Source organism: Mycteria americana, chromosome 10 (genome assembly GCF_035582795.1).
Source record: "Mycteria americana isolate JAX WOST 10 ecotype Jacksonville Zoo and Gardens chromosome 10, USCA_MyAme_1.0, whole genome shotgun sequence".
In the NCBI taxonomy this organism is placed as follows: Eukaryota; Metazoa; Chordata; class Aves; order Ciconiiformes; family Ciconiidae; genus Mycteria; species Mycteria americana.
Window position 1 is genome coordinate 10710134 of NC_134374.1, and position 22804 is coordinate 10732937.

Below are 22804 nucleotides of genomic sequence, written 5' to 3' on the forward strand. Positions count from 1 at the left end.
TTATTCAGCTCCTGCTGAAAACTGCCTGCTATTTTCTTTTGTGTCTATACCTAGGGGTAGACAGAAGAAATAGCTTCAGCCGCATTTGACCTTATCTTCACCCATGGCCGTGGTCTGGTGGTCTCTAGCAGTCTGAGGTCCACCCTAGCCGGCCAGCTGGAGCTCCTCTTAGCTTCTCCCTTTTAAGTCCAGGCCTTAAAGCCAAGAAAATGTCTCCTTCCACCTCTATATTCCTCACACAATATATTTGGCTAACGCAGCTACACTCCAGATAAAAAACATCTTGAAAAATAAATGAACGCTGGGTAGATGCAGGGACGTTCCCAACTCCGAACGCAGCTCTCAGCCCCCATCCTTGCCCTTCTCCTCTTCCTTTGCAGGCTTTCTCTTGTACACTGCCTGTGACTTGGAAATCACCAGGGAAGACCCAGCTGGGACTATCTGAAATTTTTTTAAGCAAATTGCAGTATAACCTGTGCCTCCACTGCATGCCCCGGCTTTGGCGCAGCTCCCGGAGGCTGGATCTAGGTGCAGACGACGTTTCTCAGCAGCGTGACATCAAAAGCATTTTGCCCTCAATAAATCTGGGCCAACGTATCTAGAGTAATACTTTGGGGGCTCTGATATTTTAAGGCCTTCATAAATCCTTTCTTAGCTTTGCCCTTCAGGTCCAACTCCTCCTCTTGGGGTTTCTAAGCTATCCTCTATTTCAAGGCCCCTGTGCGTCACTCCCTGTCCAAGCTGACACTGGCTCATGGGTCCAGTCCCCATCATGCGACGTGGGTCTCAGAGGGCATCTGTTCCTACACCCGTCATCTCCCATGTCCCAGATCCACTTCCACAGACAAACATACCCTGGCACGGCACGCGGGACCCTGACGAAGGGACGAGTTACCGACCGCAGCTGCTGGAGACTCTTCGTTTTCATCCAGAATTGGCACGTTCCACATCACGGCAGCGCAGCAGCCTCATGCTCTCCCTCGCCGGAGTCCCCTGGCAGCTCACTCCTCCTTCATCTCCTTTGGGAGGCAGCTAAGACACCAGCCCCTGAACGGCATTCAGCAATTCTGCTGCTCCCTCCGTTACCCCTTTCCTTTCGGGGACCGCAGCGGGAAACGGGGCTGGCCATCTCTCACCTCCTCAAACGTCATGGTGCACCTCTCCAGGCCCAGCTGACCTCGTTACACTTTCTTTTCAAGCAAAAGCTTTGCAGGAGGTAACCAATCCTCCTACGACAAGGTCCTAAAGTCAGATTTTCATAATCTTACGCATGTTTTAGTAGTTTCTGGGCAAAAATACAGAAGATTGTACTGTTTCTGATAAAGATGAAGGGGGAAAACAATTAAGTACGTGGCTGAAGCGCTGAGAAGCACTGCAGTGGTTTGTACTTGTGTTTGTTATTTGTATTAAGGAGCTTTTCAAACAACTGACAGCTGCTAAACGTGCTCATCGTTAGCAACCCAAACAACATCTGTGTAGTTCGTCCTTCCTTTCCAGGGCTTTCCCTCTCCTGCCAGGTACAGTGCAGAAACATTGCACGCACCGCAACAGGTTCACAGAAACGTATAGCACAGAATCACAGAATCATATAGGTTGGAAAAGACCTTTAAGATCAAGTCCAACAGTAAACCTAACACTGCCAAGCCCACCACTACACCATGTCCCTAAGCACCTCAGCCAAACGGCTTTTAAATACATCCAGGGATGGGGACTCCACCACTTCCCTGGGCAGCCTGTTCCAGTGCTTGATAACCCTTTCAGTGAAGTAAAATTTCCTCATATCCAGTCTAAACCTCCCCTGGCGCAACTTGAGGCCATTTCCTCTTGTCCCATCACTTGTTACCTGGGAGAAGAGACCGACCCCACCTCTCTACAGCCTCCTTTCAGGCAGTTGTAGAGAGCGATGAGGTCTCCCCTCAGCCTCCTTTTCTCCAGGCTGAACAACCCCAGGTCCTCAGCCGCTCCCCATCAGCCTTGTGCTCTAACCGGTGTGCTCTCCACACCAGTAAGAGCCCGAGCAGGGAGGCAGGAGCTCAGGCCGCCCAGGGACCTACGATGCTCTGCGGTCCGCGCCGCCAGCCCTACCGCTGCTACAGACGCTGTTGTACATACAGCCTCTAGCAGCGAGATCCTCACCCTGGCCTAGGGCTGCTTGGTTCTGCTTTAAACACAAAAGCAGCTTTCCCAGACGTGACGGAGCCAGCAGGCATCCCCTCCACACGCACGCTGACACAAAGGCGAGTTAGTGAAAACGAGCAGCCCGATGGTAGAAAGGATCAAACCATTTTCCTCTGCAAAGCATTGCCTTCAGAATGAAAGGCCAAGATGACCCTCGCGCTATCCTACCGATACGGCTTCGTTTTCAACCTTGCGTACTCCGAACTATCGCTTAGAGACATCTAATCCCGTTCGGCTGCCGCTTTCAGGAACCAAACAAAGCAGGCTGGAAGCAAATTCTGTAGATAGGACTGATTTTGCAGGAGCAGGAGGGAAGCAGACAGAAGTAGCCCGAAGGTTAATTAGTGCAACAACAGCAAATCCTAGCAGGACTTTACATGTTGAGAATTAACGACGTTTCAGGGGATTGTTTCCTTTTGATGAATGCCGAGGACTACAACGGGAAGGTTTTACTTGTCTCAGGGGCCTTTGTTAGTCTATTTTCTTTCTTGTACCAATCAAATATGATTTGTTTTAAACATATCCTAAACTGAGCTGGCATGGTGACTTTAAAAGCTCCTGCTGGTAACTAGAACATGCCAAGCACAAACACCAATTCGTAAACAACCTCTGTTTCTGAAGTCTTTAGGGCAGAGCCTCTCCACAAACGAACTGTAGGATCTGTTGAACTGGAAGTAAAATAGCGGCGCAGATTGCATTTTGCTTCGGCTGCTGGTTAGCAGAGAGAAATAATAATCGTGGGATGGTCTTCAGCCTCACTCCAGTGCTACATCCTGGAGAAGACCTGAAGTGACAAGACTAGCCCCCAAATCCTAGTATCGATCCTGCCTTACTGGTACTCAAAGCTAAACCCACGTTGCTTTCGGACGTTCCGATTTTGGTCGTTTGCCCTCGACAAAATTAATTCTGGGTAATACTCCTTCTAAAGTGACTGAAAGTCAAACTCACGTTCACTAGAATTAAAATGAGCTCCATTTATTTATTGCGAATGTGTGACCCAGCAGGACACAGAGCAGACCCTATTTTGGATTTAAAATGTGTTTGTACAGAGCAGCTGTCATTTTCGAATCTCATTTGCTTCTATTGCGTTCTGACCTAGTCCCATGAATTCCTACTCACAGGTGGAGCCTTTGATCAAATTTTCCCCTTCTAAAAGTGAACTCCAGACAACGACACAGAAATGAAGACCTGTCCCGCAATGAACCTGAACAGCTCCAAGCATATGGTACTATTTTTGCTTTTAAACGCCTCTGTTCCAGATCAGTCAGATAATACTTGCAACAAAGTCTTATGGAGTCCGACAGCAAGGGGTGAAAGAGGGAGAAGGAAAAAGGAAATCCCAAGGAAAGGCATCGGCAGAGCTACAGGGGATGATGGACAGATGAAGGAAAACCAGCAGTGGGATGGGTGTCAGGGGAAAAGGCCCAGGGTAACCTCTCCTCAGCTTACCAGCACATCAGCTATAATCTACGACACCAAATTATTCATGTCTCTTGGTTTAAACCGCTTATGCACAGGTTATATGCATGCAAATACAGCGGGGTCAGAATCCCTCAGCCAGCCAGCATGGAGGGCAAAGCCAGAGAGAGCGAGCGACTAACCACTTACTTTTATTCCTGCCTCGGATTGAAATTCAAGGAAAAGCATTTGGGCCATGTGCTTTTGATCATACATGACCTTTATTGGAGACAGGTGGGGTCATTTATTATACAGAAGTAACATCACACCATTCTCTTCCAATTTAATTCCTTTTAGTCTCCTTATAAATCTGTAGCAAAAGTGCACTTTTAACAGTTTTTAATCTATAGTATATATCTTTCAATATTATCTCTCAGTCAGGTATTTTATTTGTAAAAACGTATCGCCAGATATACAAAATACATGTCTAGTGTACTACATTAATTTTTGTATTTACTGTTTAGATTATTTTTAACTCAGTGCTCTCTTTTTTAAATTTTTTTGCAAGACTTAGTGATGACAGGCTTCTGGTAGCGCCACCAGGAGAGGACTCACAGCTTGTGTGTGAACACGGGGAGAAGACTCTTAGCCAGGAACAATTTTCACACAATAGGAACAAGATGACAAGAACGTTTGCTGTTATTGAATATGTCTCTTAAAATGACAGTACTCTGTATAATAAAAAATAATTAAAAAACCCAATGTCCATATTTTATCTTCTGGAAGAGGAGATGTGGCTGGAGAATGGAACCTGTAACCAGTTGGAATACAATGGTAATGATTAATTTGCATTTTGAAGACAGGCGTTAATTGCTAACATTACGTTTCTGGTCATGATAAGAAGAAACGGATACATACAGCCACCACAAGAAACTGTTTGTGAAATGCTGTTCTCCTGAGGACGGTATTTTGGTAAAATATGTTATATGCTGTACAAGCCACAGAATTGCATAAGTTAAATGTCCTCAAGAACAACAATCACTGGTATATACCATGAACGGCTGTGCTGGGAACAACCACACAGAGGACAGCTCTTGTGATACCTAACAAGATGAAGAAAGGAAATAGTCATTTCCACTGGTAGTTTAGAGCCAGCTGCGACAAGCTTTGGCACGGCAACAGGACTTTTCGAAAAGAAAATTACAGAAGATTTTCTGAGATTTCTTACAAACTTCCTTAGTCTTTTCTTTCTAGTTATCCTTGAGATTATAATATATACACACGTAACGGATAATTACTTAATTTCAGTCTTCAAAAGACTAACAATTTCCCCTGTTAAGCAAGGCCTATAGAGGTAAAACAATCAGAAGCATTTTTAGGGGGGTGTTATGATTCCCAGATCGACACAAACATTACCAACAGATGATGAGGAACACTTAGCAAGGTAATGTCTGGGTTAGTTGGTTTGTTTTCCTTCTTACTTGTTCATTATCTTGAAGACTAAGAACAACGGGATTAGTTACATGAATAATGCTTCCCTTGGTCAACCCTTCACCATTAGTGCTGTTTCTGTGTATTAGCATAGATTCAAAATGCTAGTTGCATCAGTTTGCTAGGTATTGAATGAAATGTTGAACAGATCCTGTTTCAGAATGAGGGCACTTTTGGTTTACGCAATAGCTCCAAGAAATGCTGTAACTTCAAACTTGCTACAGCAACTGGTTGCCAGACGTATTCTTCAAAAGGTAACTGCTTGTCTGCTCCCCTTAAATCTGCAGCAATGTGGCTTTGAGTCAAAACTTCTGCTTCAAAAGAAAAACGCACAAAAGACTAGGTTGAATATGGACAAAGTTCTATACCTTCTGAAGAAGAAACAGAGCAGTAAAAATAAAAATATAAAAAGAAGCAGTGCTGTTAGTGTTATCTAAAACCAAGATAATGCATAATGGGGAAATTTACAATGCTGCAGAGAGAGTTTTTTGTCTGTTTTTTTATAAAAATTACAGACTTGACATTTCCAATATGTCTTAGCTTTGTACTGCTTCTCAAGTCTGAGTCACCAAAAATATCCAGCAACCAGCTGCTGTTCATATCCTAAAATATGCCTTCAGCTGACACTGAATATTGAAATCATTCTGCTAAAATACAGAAAAACGACGATGGTAGAAACCAAGGTATAGCCTCAGGCCAACATTAAATGGTAAAAATTCTACAGTGCTACTTTAAATCTCTTCTTCAGTTCATGAACAAATAAGCAGCCAGGTTTCAAGTAGAGGTAACACAGATTTTGGAAGATAGCACGTAAAAAAAGCCCAGAAAGAAAACTGGAACAAAAGCTCTTCTTGTTACGGCAGTCAGCACTAATCCTCCACAAAACGGCAGGGAGAAACCTTTATTCGCCCTGCTGGATCTGTCCTGGTCCTACAGCAACGAGGAACTGCTTCTGCTGTCACAAATATGTTCCATTTGGACGTATCTTGATCCCTTTTTTCTTTTATTTGTATACACGTATCTTTTGCCTTAGTCTCTTGACTGGTAGAAGAGGATATATCCAGATTCTGAGTTTTTGGAAATGTCTGATGTTAACCCATAGAATTCTTCAATGGCCTGGGCATCAATTTTCTGAAAATTAATGAGAGCTATAATTAGCGTCAGTCAAAACACCACCCTAAGAATCCCTTTCCCAGACAAAGCATTATTTTCAGTTCTTGGGGCCAATGCTGGAAAGCCACGCAGTATTAATACAACAGTATTTCAATATCATTGAATTCAACCAAATACAACAAAACATTTTTTCCACTTATTACCTCATTCACTACTGAAAAAAAGGAAATCAAGATGAAATAATAAACCTCTCAGAAGTGGTGCACTCTTAAGCTGGACTACAAAAAAAGGGATCCATGAAAATGTATCCTTTAAAGAGTACATGTCATTTTTATATTTGCTTTCTCATTCAGACTGGTGTTACCTTTTCTGACTATATTGTAATGTAAATGAAAAACAAGCAGTCACGATCAGCAAAGAAGATTTTTGTACAGTTGGGAGTACATAAGGACCACCTTGAGCAGATTTACCATTCAGCTAAAATAACTCCAGATTTTAAGCTTCTTGTGACCCTCTTAAGTAGAGAAGCCCTGCAAGTGCTACTGGTAATTATACCATGAAATCTGTGGATCTCATCTGATTATGATCTTCTAGTCTTATGAGAGCTTTCCTTCCTTAGGATTTGCTGGTACAATGCCTACTGGAATATTAACACAAGGGTTGTGTTTTAAGAGAAATAAATGATTTGCCATGTTAATAGAATTAAATGGTCTGCTTATACTTGAAGTTGTGAACTATGTGCAGAAAAGCAGTTTTTCATTTTATACTCCCACCAGCAAGGCCTGTAGGGCATTTTAAAGGGCTTTTAAAGATGCAAGTTCTACAGTCTTGATCCCGCTCCTGAGAACGATTGGCTTCAAATTACTGAATTTGATGCTGCAGTCAGCAGAGAGCAAGCGTAGAGACCAAAACACTGAAATAAAATACTCCCAGTGACCTGTGTTACTCAGCACTCCACTGTGTTTTAGTATTTTAAAATACCTTTAGGACTCTGGATCGACAGAGATGAGAGGCTGAAGTAGCCTGAATCTGTTGTGGAGGACCAAAGGGAGACTAGCCTAAAGTTTCCCTTTATTCCCCAAGGAATAAAGTGGAGGAAGCAAAGAAATACAAGAATACAGAGGCTCTGGGTTGAACACCTGCTTTGATCGTGAGAGGGAACAGCGGAGAGCAATTTGTGCTTACATTTTAAAAGAAAGGGACCATGCTATGGCTCCATCAAGGAGCCTCCTCAGCCACAGAATCCCTCTGGCAGTATGCTAAATCATTGCTCACTGAACAGACTTTAGCATCACCAGCAAACACAAAAGCACGGGCTTCTCTAAGTGGCACTGCCAAACAACCTGCAAGTTTAGGCCATCCTTTTCCCAGCCTTTTCGAAGCACAAGAAAAACAGACATAGTCAGTAAGTTTCCAGAAGATGCATCAACTGCAGGACAGAACTGCAGAAGTTCTCCCTTGAATAGTTTTGTTAAACACTTTCCATTAAAAAAAAATAGGGGGAAAAAAAAAACCCCAAACAGATGTTTTGTCTTTCTCTCTTCTCCATTCAAGGACTTCAGAGAAGCTGAAATACCCTACTGAGGGCTTTTGCATTTTCACACAATTTATTAACATAACGTCTACTACAAACTGTTAGATACACATCTTAACAGAAAAAATAGCAAAAGAACATTCTTCAGTCCTTGTAATATATTTAGCAGACAGCTCAAACATGTTTTAAGTGCCAACTAACTTGCCATGCAATCAAGTCTATTTCCACTACTCATTTTGAATGCAACTCAAACATTTAATATAGATTAATTCATCCTACAGATATTTTTAGTTTTATCACGGCAAAACTGACTTCCTTTTTTAATTTCACTACCACAGAAGACACAGTGGAACTGAAAGAGGATTATATAGACTCTATTTGTCCCATCCTTAGTTGATCACATACATTGTGGACAGCAAAGTTTTACCCAGTTGCAGCTTTACAGTAACAACCAGTTGATGGTTTCACAACTACTTTTAGGATTCTGCAGCCTCACCTGGCATTAAGATCATTTTTACTGTTAACTGAGCTCAAATATCCTTTGCTCATTTCCAGACAACTATTCTGGTTCTCCAAACCAAATCCTTTTCTTCCATACCATTCACAGCATTCAACCGAATGCTGCAAATCTCTGAACAAATATTTAAGCAAAGATATACAATCATTCTCCCCCTTTTCTCAATTTGGAGAACTCCCTGGGTGGACACTTCTCCCTCTCTGTTTCAGATAAACATCGTCGCTGTGATGTATCACTTAGCTGCTCTAATGACAACATGCCAAATTAGCCAGAGATCATTTACTCAGGTTTCTCAATTAATTTTGCTTGGCGCAGTATCCCGTTTGGACTGATTTGCCTCCTGGATATGATGCAGTTGCTTTTCAGATATGCTGTAGTCTGTTTGGTTATCATCTGTCTTCAGTTTAATTGAAAGTTGGCCTTCCAACCAAATCCAAATAGATAAATAAATATGACTTCACCACTTCTGACATTTAGTGGGCAATAAGGATAAACTACTTCCTATTGACAGTTCAGAGCTATTAATTCATATCACTTGCCAAAAATGCAACAAATCTTTTTAACTGTATTTAAGGGGAAAAAAAGCTTTCTCCTGTGTTCTCTTTCAGTTGCAATATCTGTATACAGGTACAAGGGCTTTGGACTTATCTTCTGAACTCTGCTGACTAATACCTGTTTTGTTATGTAGCCAGTTCACACCTAGAATGTTAAGTCTCCAAAACTGAAAAAAAAAAAAATAAATTTTAAAAATCTGCTTTCATGTTCTTAGAGTCTCTGAAGAGCAGAAGGCTCCTGTGGTTAGCCCTAAAACCAGAACTTGTGCAGAATTCACATTTTAGGGGCTTTGGGTTTTTTTTGCCACTCTGTTTTTGAGGACAACCTCTGTAATGTCATACATCGCAATTTATTTCCTGTGGTGTCACCTTAAGGCCAATCACAAGCAGTCTGAAAATACTACTTGGTCAAGTTCAGAGTAGATATTTAAATCTCTTTAGGCGGCAGACGGAGCTGACAAAAGTAGTTGCGGCTTGACTTCACTTTTTCAGTGAATAGCCCACAGCACTAGCAAGGAACTAATTCTCAAGAGCTGATGACTAAGTGGGGAGAGAGAACAGATGAGTAAAACCGCAGCTACTTCCTCCAGCATCCTGTAGCATCAGCAAAGGAAAAGCAGTCTCCACTATCCTGTTCTCCCTGATCACTGAATCGCCAGAAATTCAGGTGAGTTCTAGAAGGTCAAGGAAAGAGAAAGGGTGGTACTTCCTAGACAGAGGGAGGCAAGATGTAAGCTTCACGTTAATCACGCACTTAGAAGGCAGGAGCAGCTACAATGGATAGTCAGCGAAGAGATCCTCTGGGGCAAACCCTGCAGGAATCCTTACGCTACGCTCTTCAAAGCAGGTCAAGGAGCAACCGTTCATCAGAAAGGGCCAATGATCTCAAATGACTCATGCAATTTTTCATGCCCTCCACCAGTAGGAAAAACAAAACCTAAATTTCACAGAAAACAAATAACACATGCAAACGCCAGCCAGGGAGAGTCTTCTAGCAGGAAAAGGAATCGCAAAACTTCTGGATCCACAGCTGGGGCAGAGGTAGTGCTACAGGAGGGGGCTACATTGCTAATCCTAATCAAGACAAGTGAAAACTCAAAGAACCATGGAAAACACAAAAAGTAGAAATTTCAGATCAAAGAGCTTTATTTTTACAGCATTTTAGATAACCTCTGTAAAAGAAGATGAACTTAAAAAAAGAAAGCCATGATTAAAGTTAGAAAAGCAACTCAGAGGAAAAAAAAAAGCATCTCTCCAGGAGAGAGGAACTACATTCTGGCTTAATTGTGACAGCTCCTTGAATTTATTGTCCAATAACAGACAGCGCATATTTAAAAGCTATGTTTTGGCACATCTATAAGTGCCAACAGTGTTTGCAGATAAAAAAAATTCCATTTTGACCTAAAAGCTAAGATACAACATAGAAGTGACTGATAGAAAACAAATATAGAACAACAAGATGGTTATTTTACAGCTACTTTTAAAATGTAAAGTTTATCTCCTGGATGGAAAAGACAGTGAATATTTGCATTTAAAAATATTGAAGTGAACACTATTTCCAAAATTAGCTGTCACAGTTACATACTTCAGCCATGACAGAAACAGAGGAAAATACCCCTGAAAATATAATAATGGGAGAAAGGCAACTGTTCATAGTCATACAAGCTATCCAAATCACCAGAAAGTCACCCCTGATGCTCGAAGCTAAGCAAAGATTAAAAAAAAAAAAAAAATTGGAGAATGTACTACATCATCTTTGTATCAACAGAAGCAAGGATTTTGCTGCATCTATTTAGACACTTAGCATCAGGCCTTAACCTTGACCATGAGATCTCAGAGGCAAACAGTACATTTTCATCTTTACAAAAAGCAGTTCTACCGTGGTATTTGTTCTACTATTTGATATTTGCTTAATAATTACATGAAATACATGGATATACAAATATTTTGGATATTAGTCTTTACAGATATGTTAGTAGAAAAGTTAAGGAAAAATTTGCTTGAGCAGACTGTTTAAACGTTATCCCCAATAGCCCACACATCTTTGTATACCCTCAGGACCTTACTACAGTCTCCCAAGTCTTTTTTTACAGTTTTTCTACACTTCAATTTGTTGGGGAAAACTGCCTACAAAAAAAGGTTAGAAGTGCTTAAACGCAGCAATGAAACGCAACTAGCACAAAGCGAGTTAGTAACAAAAAGGAGCCCAAAAAGTGGGCTGAAATAAGAGCATTTCAGATCTTGAATAAGACAATTGTGGTATTTCAGCCTGAACGGGTACACACCACGCCATGTCTGAGGTGTCACTACAGCCCTCGTGTTGGTTTGCCCTTCTCCACACTACATCTATAGGAGATGCACAAAAATGCTGAAGTTTACTTCTGAAACATCCAGAATTATTCTGAGCACATGTTTTGATGAAATACTTTCACAAGTGCAAAAGCAAATCCCAGACATAAAAACAGAGCTGGAGAGTGATGCTGTCTACACTTGTTTTCACCATGTAAAAGCAGACCTACCTCTACAATGTCATCATCAAACAGCAACCAAAAGCCATGGCTCTTCACAATGGTGATATAATGTCCACGATTTGGACCACTGCCAGAAAAAAAAGGATTGAAGACTTATTACTCTTGTGCCTACCAAGACAGGACCACTGCTCTCCCACATGATTCTAGCTATTACTGGCAGAGTTAGATTTCCCAGCTCTTAATGTTGTCTAATACCACTCATCACATTGTTTAGGTTCTTAGATTTTGCCAAATTGTTTAAATTAAAATTTCTGTCTTTGCTACTTGCTAAATACAATATATTCAAAATACCCTATTTCATAAATATTTTAGATAGTCATATATTTCAAAAAACAAAATTAAAAGCCAGTTACTTCAATCACTGTTTTGTCGCATTCACCACTGCTGAGTATTCTGACCGCTCTTCAAAAACTTTAATAACTGTCTGAAGTATTTTATTTGCACAGGAGATTTTTTTTTTTTTTTTTAATTCTTAGTGTGGTTTAGCCTATGGCTGACTGCAGCCAGGCTTTCTGCAACTGCTGTTCCCAGTTTTCCAGGGGCAGTTTCCCAGTCCGATTCTATCACCTATATCCTGAATGCTTACCTTGAAGGGAAGGGCCAACAAAATGACCTAATTCAAAGGGAGATGGATCTGAAAAAGTAAAGGCAGGCAGATCGCCCTGAAAAGGTAGCGGTTTGGGATAATATGCTATATGGATGGAAAACTACGAGCTATCAATCTACTAACCAGAAATTCTGAGAGAGCAGTCCAGGCACACAGTGGAAAAAAAAAAATATTTGTTTACCCCTCTGGCTTTACTTTTTACTTAGCATCTACATAAGGCTTTAAAACAACCTATATTCCTATCAGCTTTAGGCAAAAGAAAGTACTTCTCCAGTCGTTCCAGAATTACTGATAAACATAACCACACAACCTGTCACAGAATGAAACGTTTTTGTTTGGAGCAACTAAATGAAAAGTAAAACTATAAGGGCAAAATATGTAAAACAAGTTCTGAGAACGCGAATATAGTTTATCTTAACTCTTTTGTAAGTTCCTAGTAAGAACTGAAACCAGAAGAGTCACATGACTCCTAAAAGCTCCATATAAGACAACACGTTTGAGAAGAAAAAGCAAAGCCATTTAATACATCTAAATTATTAATCACCATTGTTAAAACATGTAAGTGTAGTTATAGGTATAGCAAATTAAGAATCTACAGAAGAAAATGCATAGGATGAGATCTTCAAATGATAAAAATAAATAAAAAATAGCACAACTGTGCTACAACAGAATAACCTAGAATTATATGAGTTTATTTATACTAAATCTATGCAGTATTAGTGTGTTGATTATATTGTCTTGCTCCTCACAAAGATGTTTCAAAACATTTGTGTGCTGTAATAACTTATTACTTTAAAACTCACACTTCCAGAAGGCAGTTATAAATATTTTTTGCCTTCCATGACTGCTTTTTTCCTGAAAGTGCTCAAAAATTTTTCTGCTTTGCTTTTGAAAACAGAATTAAAACCACTACAAGAACAAAAATTTCATAAAGAGAATAAGGATACTTTAAAAAATCAGCAGTACACAGTTTATTCCACGTGGTGGCACCAGCTTCTAAAAAAACTTTAATGGTTTAGCAAGTAGCAACATGAGAACTGTAACTTAATTCTACTTAGTATGTGTTTTTCCAAGATTTGTTTTTATTTCATTTAGCTTTCCTAGAAAGTAGGGTTGGGGGTGGGTTGTTTTTGTTTTTTTAAAGACTGCTGTTACTTTGCTGCAGCGTAAAGAAACACCTTGTCTGAATTGCTGCCATATTTGAAAGCTGATAAAAGAGCAAACCTGTGTACTCAGAAAGCAAAATTTAAAACGGTAAAAAAAGTAGTAAAAAAAGACCGAAACATTAAAAAAAAAACACAACAAACTTTCAGACAACTAGCTCTGACGCTGCTTAGCATGCTCCCATATTGTCAGCCACGGTACTGCTATAAAATGGCATATGGGTGACAGACTCCTCCTAAGAAAAGGCATTTAAGGTCCAGAAAGCACAAACCCAACATACCTGCCACAGTGAACAACTACAGCCACAAGGTCATACATTCGGTCAGGATTTGTAGCATCTCCTGAAGTGTTAAAGAGCCGGAGCTCCAAGGGAAAGACTACACGGTAGGAGAGTTTGGTGTATCGATGCAGCTGGTCCATGTATTTGAACCTTTTTAAGTGCAGAGCTAGAATCATGGGCAACTTTTTCACTCTCATTCTGAACCACAAAAATATGTTAAACAAAGAACAAGGTATTAGCAGATCACCTAAAACAAAGCTTTGTTCAAGAACAGTTTCAATATGAAGAAGCTTCTTAAAAGGCATCTAAAATGTTGATGAAGATTTGCAAAAGGCTGCTTCTCTCATGTATATTCCAGTGAGAATAGGCAATATTTATTGTGAAATATTAACTACACAACTGACATCTGAATGCAGGACAACTATCTATGTTGAAAACATCAATTTTTCATCACATCAATGGGAAGAAATAGATGGAATAAGTCTGTCTTGCTGCTCTGGCTGTGACCAAGTTTGAGGTGAGAAATAAGATTTTCGTATACACTATTCATAGTGAAAGCAGATGGGACGGTTTTCAGTGGCTTTAAGCTGATTAATGCTAACTGGGGAAAATGCGAATGTCTGGAAGCACCAGATATAAGCTCTTCTGGGAGGAAACAAAATTAATCTCTTCATTTCTCTCTGATAAGGTTGCCACAAAGTTCCTTGGTCTCTCCACTTTTCATTACTCCCTTCCCCACCAACCACAGACCTAAACAGTCTTACATTTTCTTTTTACTGAATTCACAAGGTGTATTTTTCCAACAGCTACCCATTTTAAGAGAACATTTACATTAGCCTGAATATTTGAAGCTTACCTCTTCTGTGCTTCCTGTTTACTGCGGCACTGCTCACAATAGTATTTATATTCACTGCATAGAGTTTCAGTATTACTAAACCCTCTGTAGAAATTAAAGACAAGTCAGGTAAGTGAATAACGCTGAAAAAACCCAAAGTACATACAGAAGATGAAATTCCTCTTACTCGTATCACTCATACCTCTCAAACACATTTTAGGTGTATCTGTCCCAGTCTTGGGATGTAGTACCAATGTTCAGCTGGAAAAATCTGGACATTACACCCTCAAGTATTAACTGCGTACTTTCTGGGCAGGAGTCAAACACGATAGGTAATAAACAGCAATAAGGTGATTGCGTTTTGTTTCCAGAGGTAGCCACTCCACGTTTTCTCTGGTGGCGGACATTAAACGTTAAGACTTATAGCCATTAGCCACTGACTAGCCAAAGTCTGGATTAGCTTTCAACTCCTAGCAATTATATATCCATTATCAGCTATTAAAAAGCCAGATGCTATATGCAACTTGCAGTATCCTAGCAGCTGATAAGCCTTGGATCTAGCAGTCAAATACATGGAGCAAATTTCTATCAGCCAAAAAACCTCTGATCACAAACATCAGGACCAGACAACTGAAATGCAATAACAATATTAAAATAAACAAGAATTTATTATGAAACCAAACATACCATGTTTAGCTTTGATAAAACCTGACTATATGATGTAACAAATTAAAATCCCCATAAAAGAAAGCGAAAATCAATCTCACATATCACTAAGAAATCATCATACGCATTAACTACTAAAAACCGCTAAGAAACTAGCAGCTTCAAAAAGCCACGATAAAGATAAAATGACCAGCACTCTGAACAGAACATATTTTAATGTAAGTCAAAGCCTACAACTGTTGCACAATAGAGCAGCTAAGCTAGGCTCTTTCCTTCTGACCAAGGGCAGGTATTTTTTCCATTCACAAATATTTTCATTTACCTTAGACAGTGTGTAATTGACGTATTTTGTTCCACATCAACCGATAGATCCAGAAAGTCCTCATCTTTGCTACTAACCTTGAAAAAAATAAGAAGAAATATTTCATAACAGTTTAGAACTGGCAGATTTCTTTTAACCATTTCTGGAATGGTGCAACGTCCTCGTTGCAAGTAGAGACCTTCGTGATAAAAAATAAATATACGTACACAGAGAGGCCCTTTCTTGAGGTAAACTAAAACTGAAGAAATAATCTGATGTGTTGTTACAATCCAGAGAGGAATATTAAAAAAAAAGCGCCCAAACCCAGGAAAAAAACCACAAAAAAAACCAAACCCAAAAACCTTTCTTGCAAAACATCTCTCCCCCTTGAGACTTCAAGACACATCTCCTTACTTCACTGGCAAAACCAAGTTTTTAACCACTCAGAGCTCTCAGAGCTGGAGAAGCTTTAACTGTATTCCACTGCTTTGTAGACTGATACAGCTTTCTGCTGCATTTCAGAGTTTAACAGTAAATACTTATAGGAAATGCAGAAACAGGCAGATGGGTTTTCAATTAAATGGGTTAGCAGTTAGGAAAACCATCTTTCCATTTGTGGAACAGTCACATTTAATTTCAAAGTTCTTGAGACAGAATCTTATTAATGTCATTTTTAGAGCTTCTACTCACCATATAGCCATAATTTTAGATTTAAAATGCCAAGAACAGTCATTTCAGTTGTAATCACTTCTTTTTTTTTTCCTCTCTCCATCTGGGTTTTCATTTTTTTAGAAATATTAAATCAGACATAGCACATGGCTAACTACAAATTCCTGGTCTGAAGATGGTGTGGTTCTTCTAATTCTAGACTTTGTGCACCTCTTTTGCTTTCAAGTAGAGTGGCTATGGACCAGCACCAAGAAGCACAGACTTCCAGTTCAAGAAATTCAGTTAATCCCAGAGTTAAATAAATAGCGAGCAACTCTCATGTAGAAACACAACATAAACTATCAGTCACTGACACAGGAAATAACACGAAGACAAAAAGGCAGCTTATATCAGCCAGGTGCAGACTGCCTTGATGGAAACAGGGAGGAGGAACAGAAAAAACACTACGCTTTTTCTGAGAAACATACCTTAATGAGTATTGGTTTGAACATAGAGGTGATACAGTCATAAAATAGGCTATGCTCCATATTTTAATAGAGAGAGTGCAATTTCATCTATCCTAATAAATGAAAAAGTGTGCTTAGTATTAGGGAAAATGATCCAGAACCTGTGAAAAATCTAAGAGGTTTTGTTTTGGTTTAAACGTACAGCCTCACAGTTAAGACATCTGGTTTCATTGGTTAGTGTTCCTTGGAAGATTTCATGGACCCACGTCAGATCAGTCTTGTCTCCTTCTTCACTCTCAATGCTGCCGTTCTGGAGTTTGCCATTCTGCTTCTCCTGCTTTTTCTCTTCTTGTAGTAAGTCAGCAATAGTGTTAAGTAGGTAGTTTAGGAATTCGTGTGCATCCTGCTGCATATAATTGTCAAATAATTCTGGAAAGGAAGAGATCAAGGAGAATGAAAAAATACAGATACTTCATAATATCAAGTTACTATGCTTTTAGCAATCAGTGTGTGCCCTTCGCTCTTCTCTACCCTATTATACAGTTGTGGGCTAAATTGTTAAGAGTCTTTGAAAAATTGTACTTTGTTGTTCTTGCAACGGATGTTAGGTTACCCTCACCTATTCCTCAGGTTGCGAGAAACAGGCAGCTGCAAAATAAGGCAAAGGAAACTTAGTTTGGGCGTTTCTTGGAACTGAAGAAAACCATGATTGGTTTTGGGGGGTTTTTTTGTTGTGGTTTTTATCTTTGGGGAGGGAGAGGAATAAAGAAATTCAGATGTGTTGCCGTCAGCCATTCGTTCACTAAGTCCAGCATCAAGGGGTAAAAATCCTCTACTATAAGTTTGTTATCTTTTCAAGTTCAAGCAGAGATGATAAATCAACATACAGAACTCTTCCTCACAAAGCAGCACTGGGAAATAACCACTAGCTCTCATCATAAGGAATTTATCCTACCACAAATGTAAGAAAGCAGGCTAAGGGTGCTTAAGTTTCCTTAGAGACTTTAACTTTGCCCAACTCCGTGAGGTCTGTTTAGCCCATGACAATTCCTAGCAATGACCCGAAGCGTGCTGACTTGCAGCAGACCTCTACAGAACATGATGCCAGTGTGGAATAACTGGGGTACTGAGACTTGTGTACATGCTCTGTACTTGGTCTAAGCAAGTACAGAAACAAAGGTATCTAGATAATCCTCTTAGGATACAGCACAGTTCTGATATAATCTCTGTTCCTATGCTAGAGAGGTGGTTAAATTCACACCACAAACAGGAGTTCAAAAATCTTCCAGAAATCTATTAAAACTTGACAATTTGGACTCACTTAAAAAGCAAGTCGTGGTTATGTTTTATATGCTTAAATCTCCAATGCTTAAATCAGCATAAAAATTTCATTTATTCATTTACCATTTTCTTTCCTCAATCGGGAAATAAATTTCTTAGGTGGGATGACCCCCACCTTCTTCTTTTGCGTAGCAATACTGTTGAAGAGATCAGAGAGGCATGTCAGGAGGCTTTCCTTCTTTCGAGGCTGCACTTTGTACGCCAAAACTTTTTCCCGAAATGGACGACAAAAATAAAGTGCCTGTAAGACTGAGTTGCAGTAGCAGGTATTGCCGAACTGGTTAAAACAGAACAGAAGGAAAACAAATGTTTTCATATTAGGTCTGTTAAAAATTAATAAAAGAAAGAGGTTGCTCATTAAGAATGTCACATACTGAAAATGGAAAAGTCGTCTGTCAGAGTTCATTTATTGGGGAAATACTAGTAGGCATGGTGTAAAAGGTTCATTCTTCTATCATCACAGCTGGTAACAGCAAGAAAAGAAAGAGAAGACAACAGTCACAGTGATACCAGGCACACACAAAAAAAGCAGGAAACTACTGACAAAAAAAAAAATCCAATTGAGGGCTCATCACAAAATCAAAACTTCTGGAGACACAGCATGCTACTAATCCTGATAGGGGAGATCCTGCTGATACCGATGCGGAGGAGTGCCAATGATACAGCAGAACAGAGGGACAAGAAAACAGAAAAAGGAAGAGACAGCATCCGTCAGCATCACTGCATCTCAACTGTATTATAGTAACAAGAGCTCAGTGCATGAATTCATATGTTAGATTTGCCTGTGTCAGATACACAAAGTACTTTGTAGAGACAGTTAGCAAGGTATATGTTAAATATTTCCTGTTTATAATGAAATATTATGAGAAGTACATGATGCAGGCAAATTCAGAGCAGCTGTTTTCCATCTGCCATATCTGAAGGCAGTGTCATTTTAGAGAAAGGAGGACAGAGATAACTTCTAGAGGCAGTGTTCCACACTGCTGAACAAGAAGAGACACTCGGACCGCTGAGATATTAGCGTATCATCTACAAGAAACACACCATGGTTTTTTTGAGTTGTTTCTTTGCAATTTATTGTGCAACTGTATTGTACAATGCTGTTGCTTCAAAAAAGTGAACCAAATTCTGGGTTTGCCAGTCCCCAATATTCTGGTAATGAGATTCTGCATCTCAAAAGCATTGAGAGCAAAATATTTTAAATAAACAAAACGAGCATACAAATCTGACTACAGAACACAGACTATTTTGTTAAGTGATACTCAGAGAATATGACCACTACAGTTCATCAAAATTTGGTGTCATTACTGTAGCAGAATGATTTCAAGTTAATAATCAGTTTGCTGACTGAAACAGAAAATTAACAGTTTAATTCATACAGCTAAAAAGGTTACAGCATTATAGTTACATTAACATTAATTTATACCATATGCAAACAACATGGAACAACAGTTAAAACTTACTGACATGAGGAAAACAAATATGCAAGCTGAACAAACACGTGAATTAGGATAGAACCTAATTCATATGCTTGTTAGAGACCTAAGAAAACAAAAAGTTAGCATCGTGCTAACGAAATTTGCATACAAGATAAAATAGGCAAGAGAACTACCAAAAGCCTGATTAAATATTATTGTTTTCAGATGAGGTATCCAATATATTTGTCTATAATAATCCCAGAAAATAAAGAGACAGAAGAAACTAGAAATTAGCCATCTTAAAAAAAAAAAAAAAAATTGAAAGTCATGGTGCATCTTAAGTCAAAAAAAGTTTACAAAGCGAGTAGTTAATGAGATTTCAGGACTGTATTCATGGAGAATTCCTCTCAAAAAGCATGAAGTCAACTGGTTATACGTGTCCTGCTTTGATGCTACCCGTACAGAGAGAAATTATTAGAGTCAAACTAAATGGGAGAGTTAAAGGAGTTAAAGAATTAAAATTCCATCCAAATAGCTTTAAAAATTCCTGACAGTAAGATGCAAGATACTTTGCAGTAGTCAAAGTGATACGGTGAAAAATTCACTTTATGGCATGCTTTAGGTTTTAAAAATGTCCTTCTAAATAGTATTTCAACTCTATTTGCTACTACCTTTATGCAATGTGGAAGAACTTTTATTCCTGAAATCAATATCTTGCATGTTAGCATTTTAGATATTTTACTGCATGCCAAGTACTTTACAAAAAGACCATGTGATGCATTTTATTTCAGCAATTCTGACTTTTTTTCATGTTAGAACAAAATCCTTCCCACTTTGAGCAATTCAGGGCCTTGGGAAACTTCTGAATATCTCAATTACTGATCTACCCTTCTCTGTATTAAAGAGAGTTCTCCACAAATAAACAGTATTACATAGCACTGTCATAACACTTTTAAACTGCAATTGGTTTGAATTTAGAAGTACAAAGCAGTCAGATCTTTCCAATCATGACCTTAACTTTGCTACAAATTCTGCCTGAAAAAAAAAAAGAGGGCTCTAACCATTTCTCTTCGACAGAACCCCTAAAACCAGGTTGGCAAGGCAGTTCTTAATGGGCTGATGAATATTTTTCCTACATGCACAGCTCAAATACACAAATAGTGTATAAAGTCTAATGTGACCTAAAACACAAAGGAAAAATGGGTACAAACACGTAGGCTTTAAAACCTTTTTGTCATGATTTCTCTGGTATAAATAAATATTTTAAATAGAAGCAGAAAATAGGGTTTTTTTTGCTTAAAACTGACCACATTTAGAGTCAACATTACCTAACTTCATAAGAACTTTAAAAATTTTACACTTTCAACGTAAAAATAAAGTTTGAAGGCTTATTTTAAGATAGAAGCTTTTAAAAATGAAAACTGACATGAAATTCTAGAATGAAAACATTGTCCTATCCTTCTTGCACTTCAGTTCAACATTGCACGTAATCTATTTTAACTGGCTGTCAGAAGGAGCAGTCAGACCCTTCTCCCATATACTCTGTGGTGGCTTTAGCAATAGTTTGACTGCAGGGAACCTGGTTCAGCTCACTGATCCAAAGAGAAAATAACTATAAAAAAAAAAATTTAAAGCCTCCGTTGTCCATGGATTCAACACTTGATTCTATTTGCAGTGCTACCACACATTTACTAGTATTGATGCTGAAGCCATGAAACTGCCCTCTTTAAAGTGCTCCAATTAACTTCAAATCATGAAAGAACTAGAAATAACTTAGGAAAAAGCTCTGCAGAATAACAGCATGAAAACGATCATCCTAAAGAAACTGGTTGCAAGGAATAAAGCACAACAGTATTAGTCATATTTTGTCCTTCAAAACAGAGAATGGATGTGGTTATAATAATTCTGGTTATTTTTAGAATGCTATTTTTCCTCTTCACGCTATTCATCGCTCTGCTATTTATGTTACAATTGGAGATGCCTTCCATTTTTCTCATTACGGTGCAAACCTCAGCAGCTTCGGAATGGCCATTAACACCATACTTAAGGAATATAACTCAATGTGTTTAGATAGTTTGGTGTCTGAGAACACAAACTGCTAGAAACCCACACAGAAGTCAATTAAATGAGTTTGTAACGAGCTGCAACAAAAACCACTTTAGTAGCTATGTTAACCTTATTTGGTGTGTCAAAAGATAGGTCATCGTTCAGTTTTCAACAAAATGTACCTAGATGACCAAACAGAAGTATACTTATGCTTCTAGTGAGTTTTGCCAAAATTGTATTTTCACATCATATGATGCCACAGAACCCCTGCTTCTATTAACTAACTTCCTATATTCAGTGGTAAAAGATGTCACAGGTGCAACAGTTGCCTTTCTCCTCCAGAAGCACTGGCAAGATCAACATCAATGCTCCATTCTCTCCATAGTTAATTTAGGTAGACAATTCTTACTGCCCAACAGATCCCAGTCAAGTCAGATCTATACAAACTGACAGATACAAAAAATCTTTTTAGAAGGATTCACTGTTACACAAGGCTGTCAAAAAATAAAAAAAGGAGTATTACTACATGTAAGAAAATGATCGACCAAGTCAATGTCATTCATCTCCTGGCTATGTCCTCACATAGAACTTCCACTAATCCCACGAGAAATATGTTTTTAGAAAAGTAACACATTTTCATTTTAAAACCTCAAGGCTCCCATACACTGCAGCACCAGTGTAAAATCAAATCTCTCTTCTCTAGAAGAGCATATGAACAATGTACAGACTTTATTAGTTAATGTCCTTTCCAGCTAAATATTAAAATCCTATAATTAGAAACGTACCTGAGTAGGAAGGTTTCTCTCAAAGACTTTATAATAAACATACTGATTTTTCTGTATTTAAGATGAAATTTATATCTTGGTTGATAACAAGGCATAGCACCATATTGCAGGATGTGGTGTCTATGCAGAGTCCCAATTTAAGTTAGAAGTGCTCATAGATAAAGTTCTAACAGAGAATCCTGTTAAATTCAAAATTAGGACATGAATTAAAAAACGGCATTTCAACCATAGAAAATTCACTTACATTGACCAAGCCAAAATAATGCTCATTCACAGGGAACTGTTCAGGACCAATCTCTTTCTCCAAAGCAGAGGCATTGGCGCCCTACAAAGAAACAGCATGTTTATGTTAGAGAAAAAAAAACTTCCTAAAAAATCTAACAGAATTCATACTACTCCTATAAAAACAAAGAAGCTAAGAAAATAAGTTACTTCCATTGAGAATTAGCATCTCCTGTTTCCTATGTTCTTCACAATGAAATCAATATGATGCTTTATTATTATAAAAGGTACCATGGTTTCACTTAAAAACTCATCAGCTGAAATGAGAGCTATCTGATCTAACAGAAGGGGTTTTTTTGCATTTGAATTTATTTGAAAATTAACAACAAGAAATTTGTTCTCACTTAAGACTTCAGGTTAGTCACAGTGACCGAGAAACACCACTTTAAATTTAGTCAAGAATGCATTGTAAAAATAAAGAAACTTATAACACACAGAGAACTTCTAAACCTAGAGGACAGAAACCATAGGGGCTACAAATCCCATGAAAGCAAAACGGTCTTTTTGTGATGTGGACTGCACAAAAGGTTTGATGTGGCTGTTTATGATTTGCATCTCATATAAAGAATTCTTGAAAAAATCTTGCCTTCACCGACACATTAGGAAAACTATTATTTCTAATTTTATTTCTGTAAAGTTCTACGGACA

At 38.7% G+C, this 22804-nt stretch overlaps 1 protein-coding gene across 4 annotated transcripts in view; it reads right to left on the reverse strand.

Moving 5' to 3' along the window:
* Nucleotides 1-3825: 3825 nt before the first annotated feature.
* LOC142415282 (ubiquitin carboxyl-terminal hydrolase 12-like) overlaps nt 3826-22804 on the reverse strand; it is a 32317-nt gene continuing 13338 nt past the window's right edge. Inside the window, exons 2-9 of one of the 4 annotated variants that reach the window (XM_075513408.1) lie at nt 22119-22199; nt 17689-17902; nt 16551-16713; nt 15191-15262; nt 14224-14307; nt 13368-13565; nt 11305-11383; nt 3826-6198 (exon numbers count right to left, since the gene is read on the reverse strand). In XM_075513408.1, coding sequence (XP_075369523.1) covers nt 6097-6198; nt 11305-11383; nt 13368-13565; nt 14224-14307; nt 15191-15262; nt 16551-16713; nt 17689-17902; nt 22119-22199 — 993 coding nt within the window. In that variant the 3' untranslated portion in view covers nt 3826-6096. Of the gene's footprint in view, nt 6199-11304; nt 11384-13367; nt 13566-14223; nt 14308-15190; nt 15268-16486; nt 16714-17688; nt 17903-17999; nt 18089-22118; nt 22200-22804 lie in introns of those variants that run through there. The other 3 variants (XM_075513407.1, XM_075513409.1, XM_075513410.1) reach the window with 3 other exon arrangements.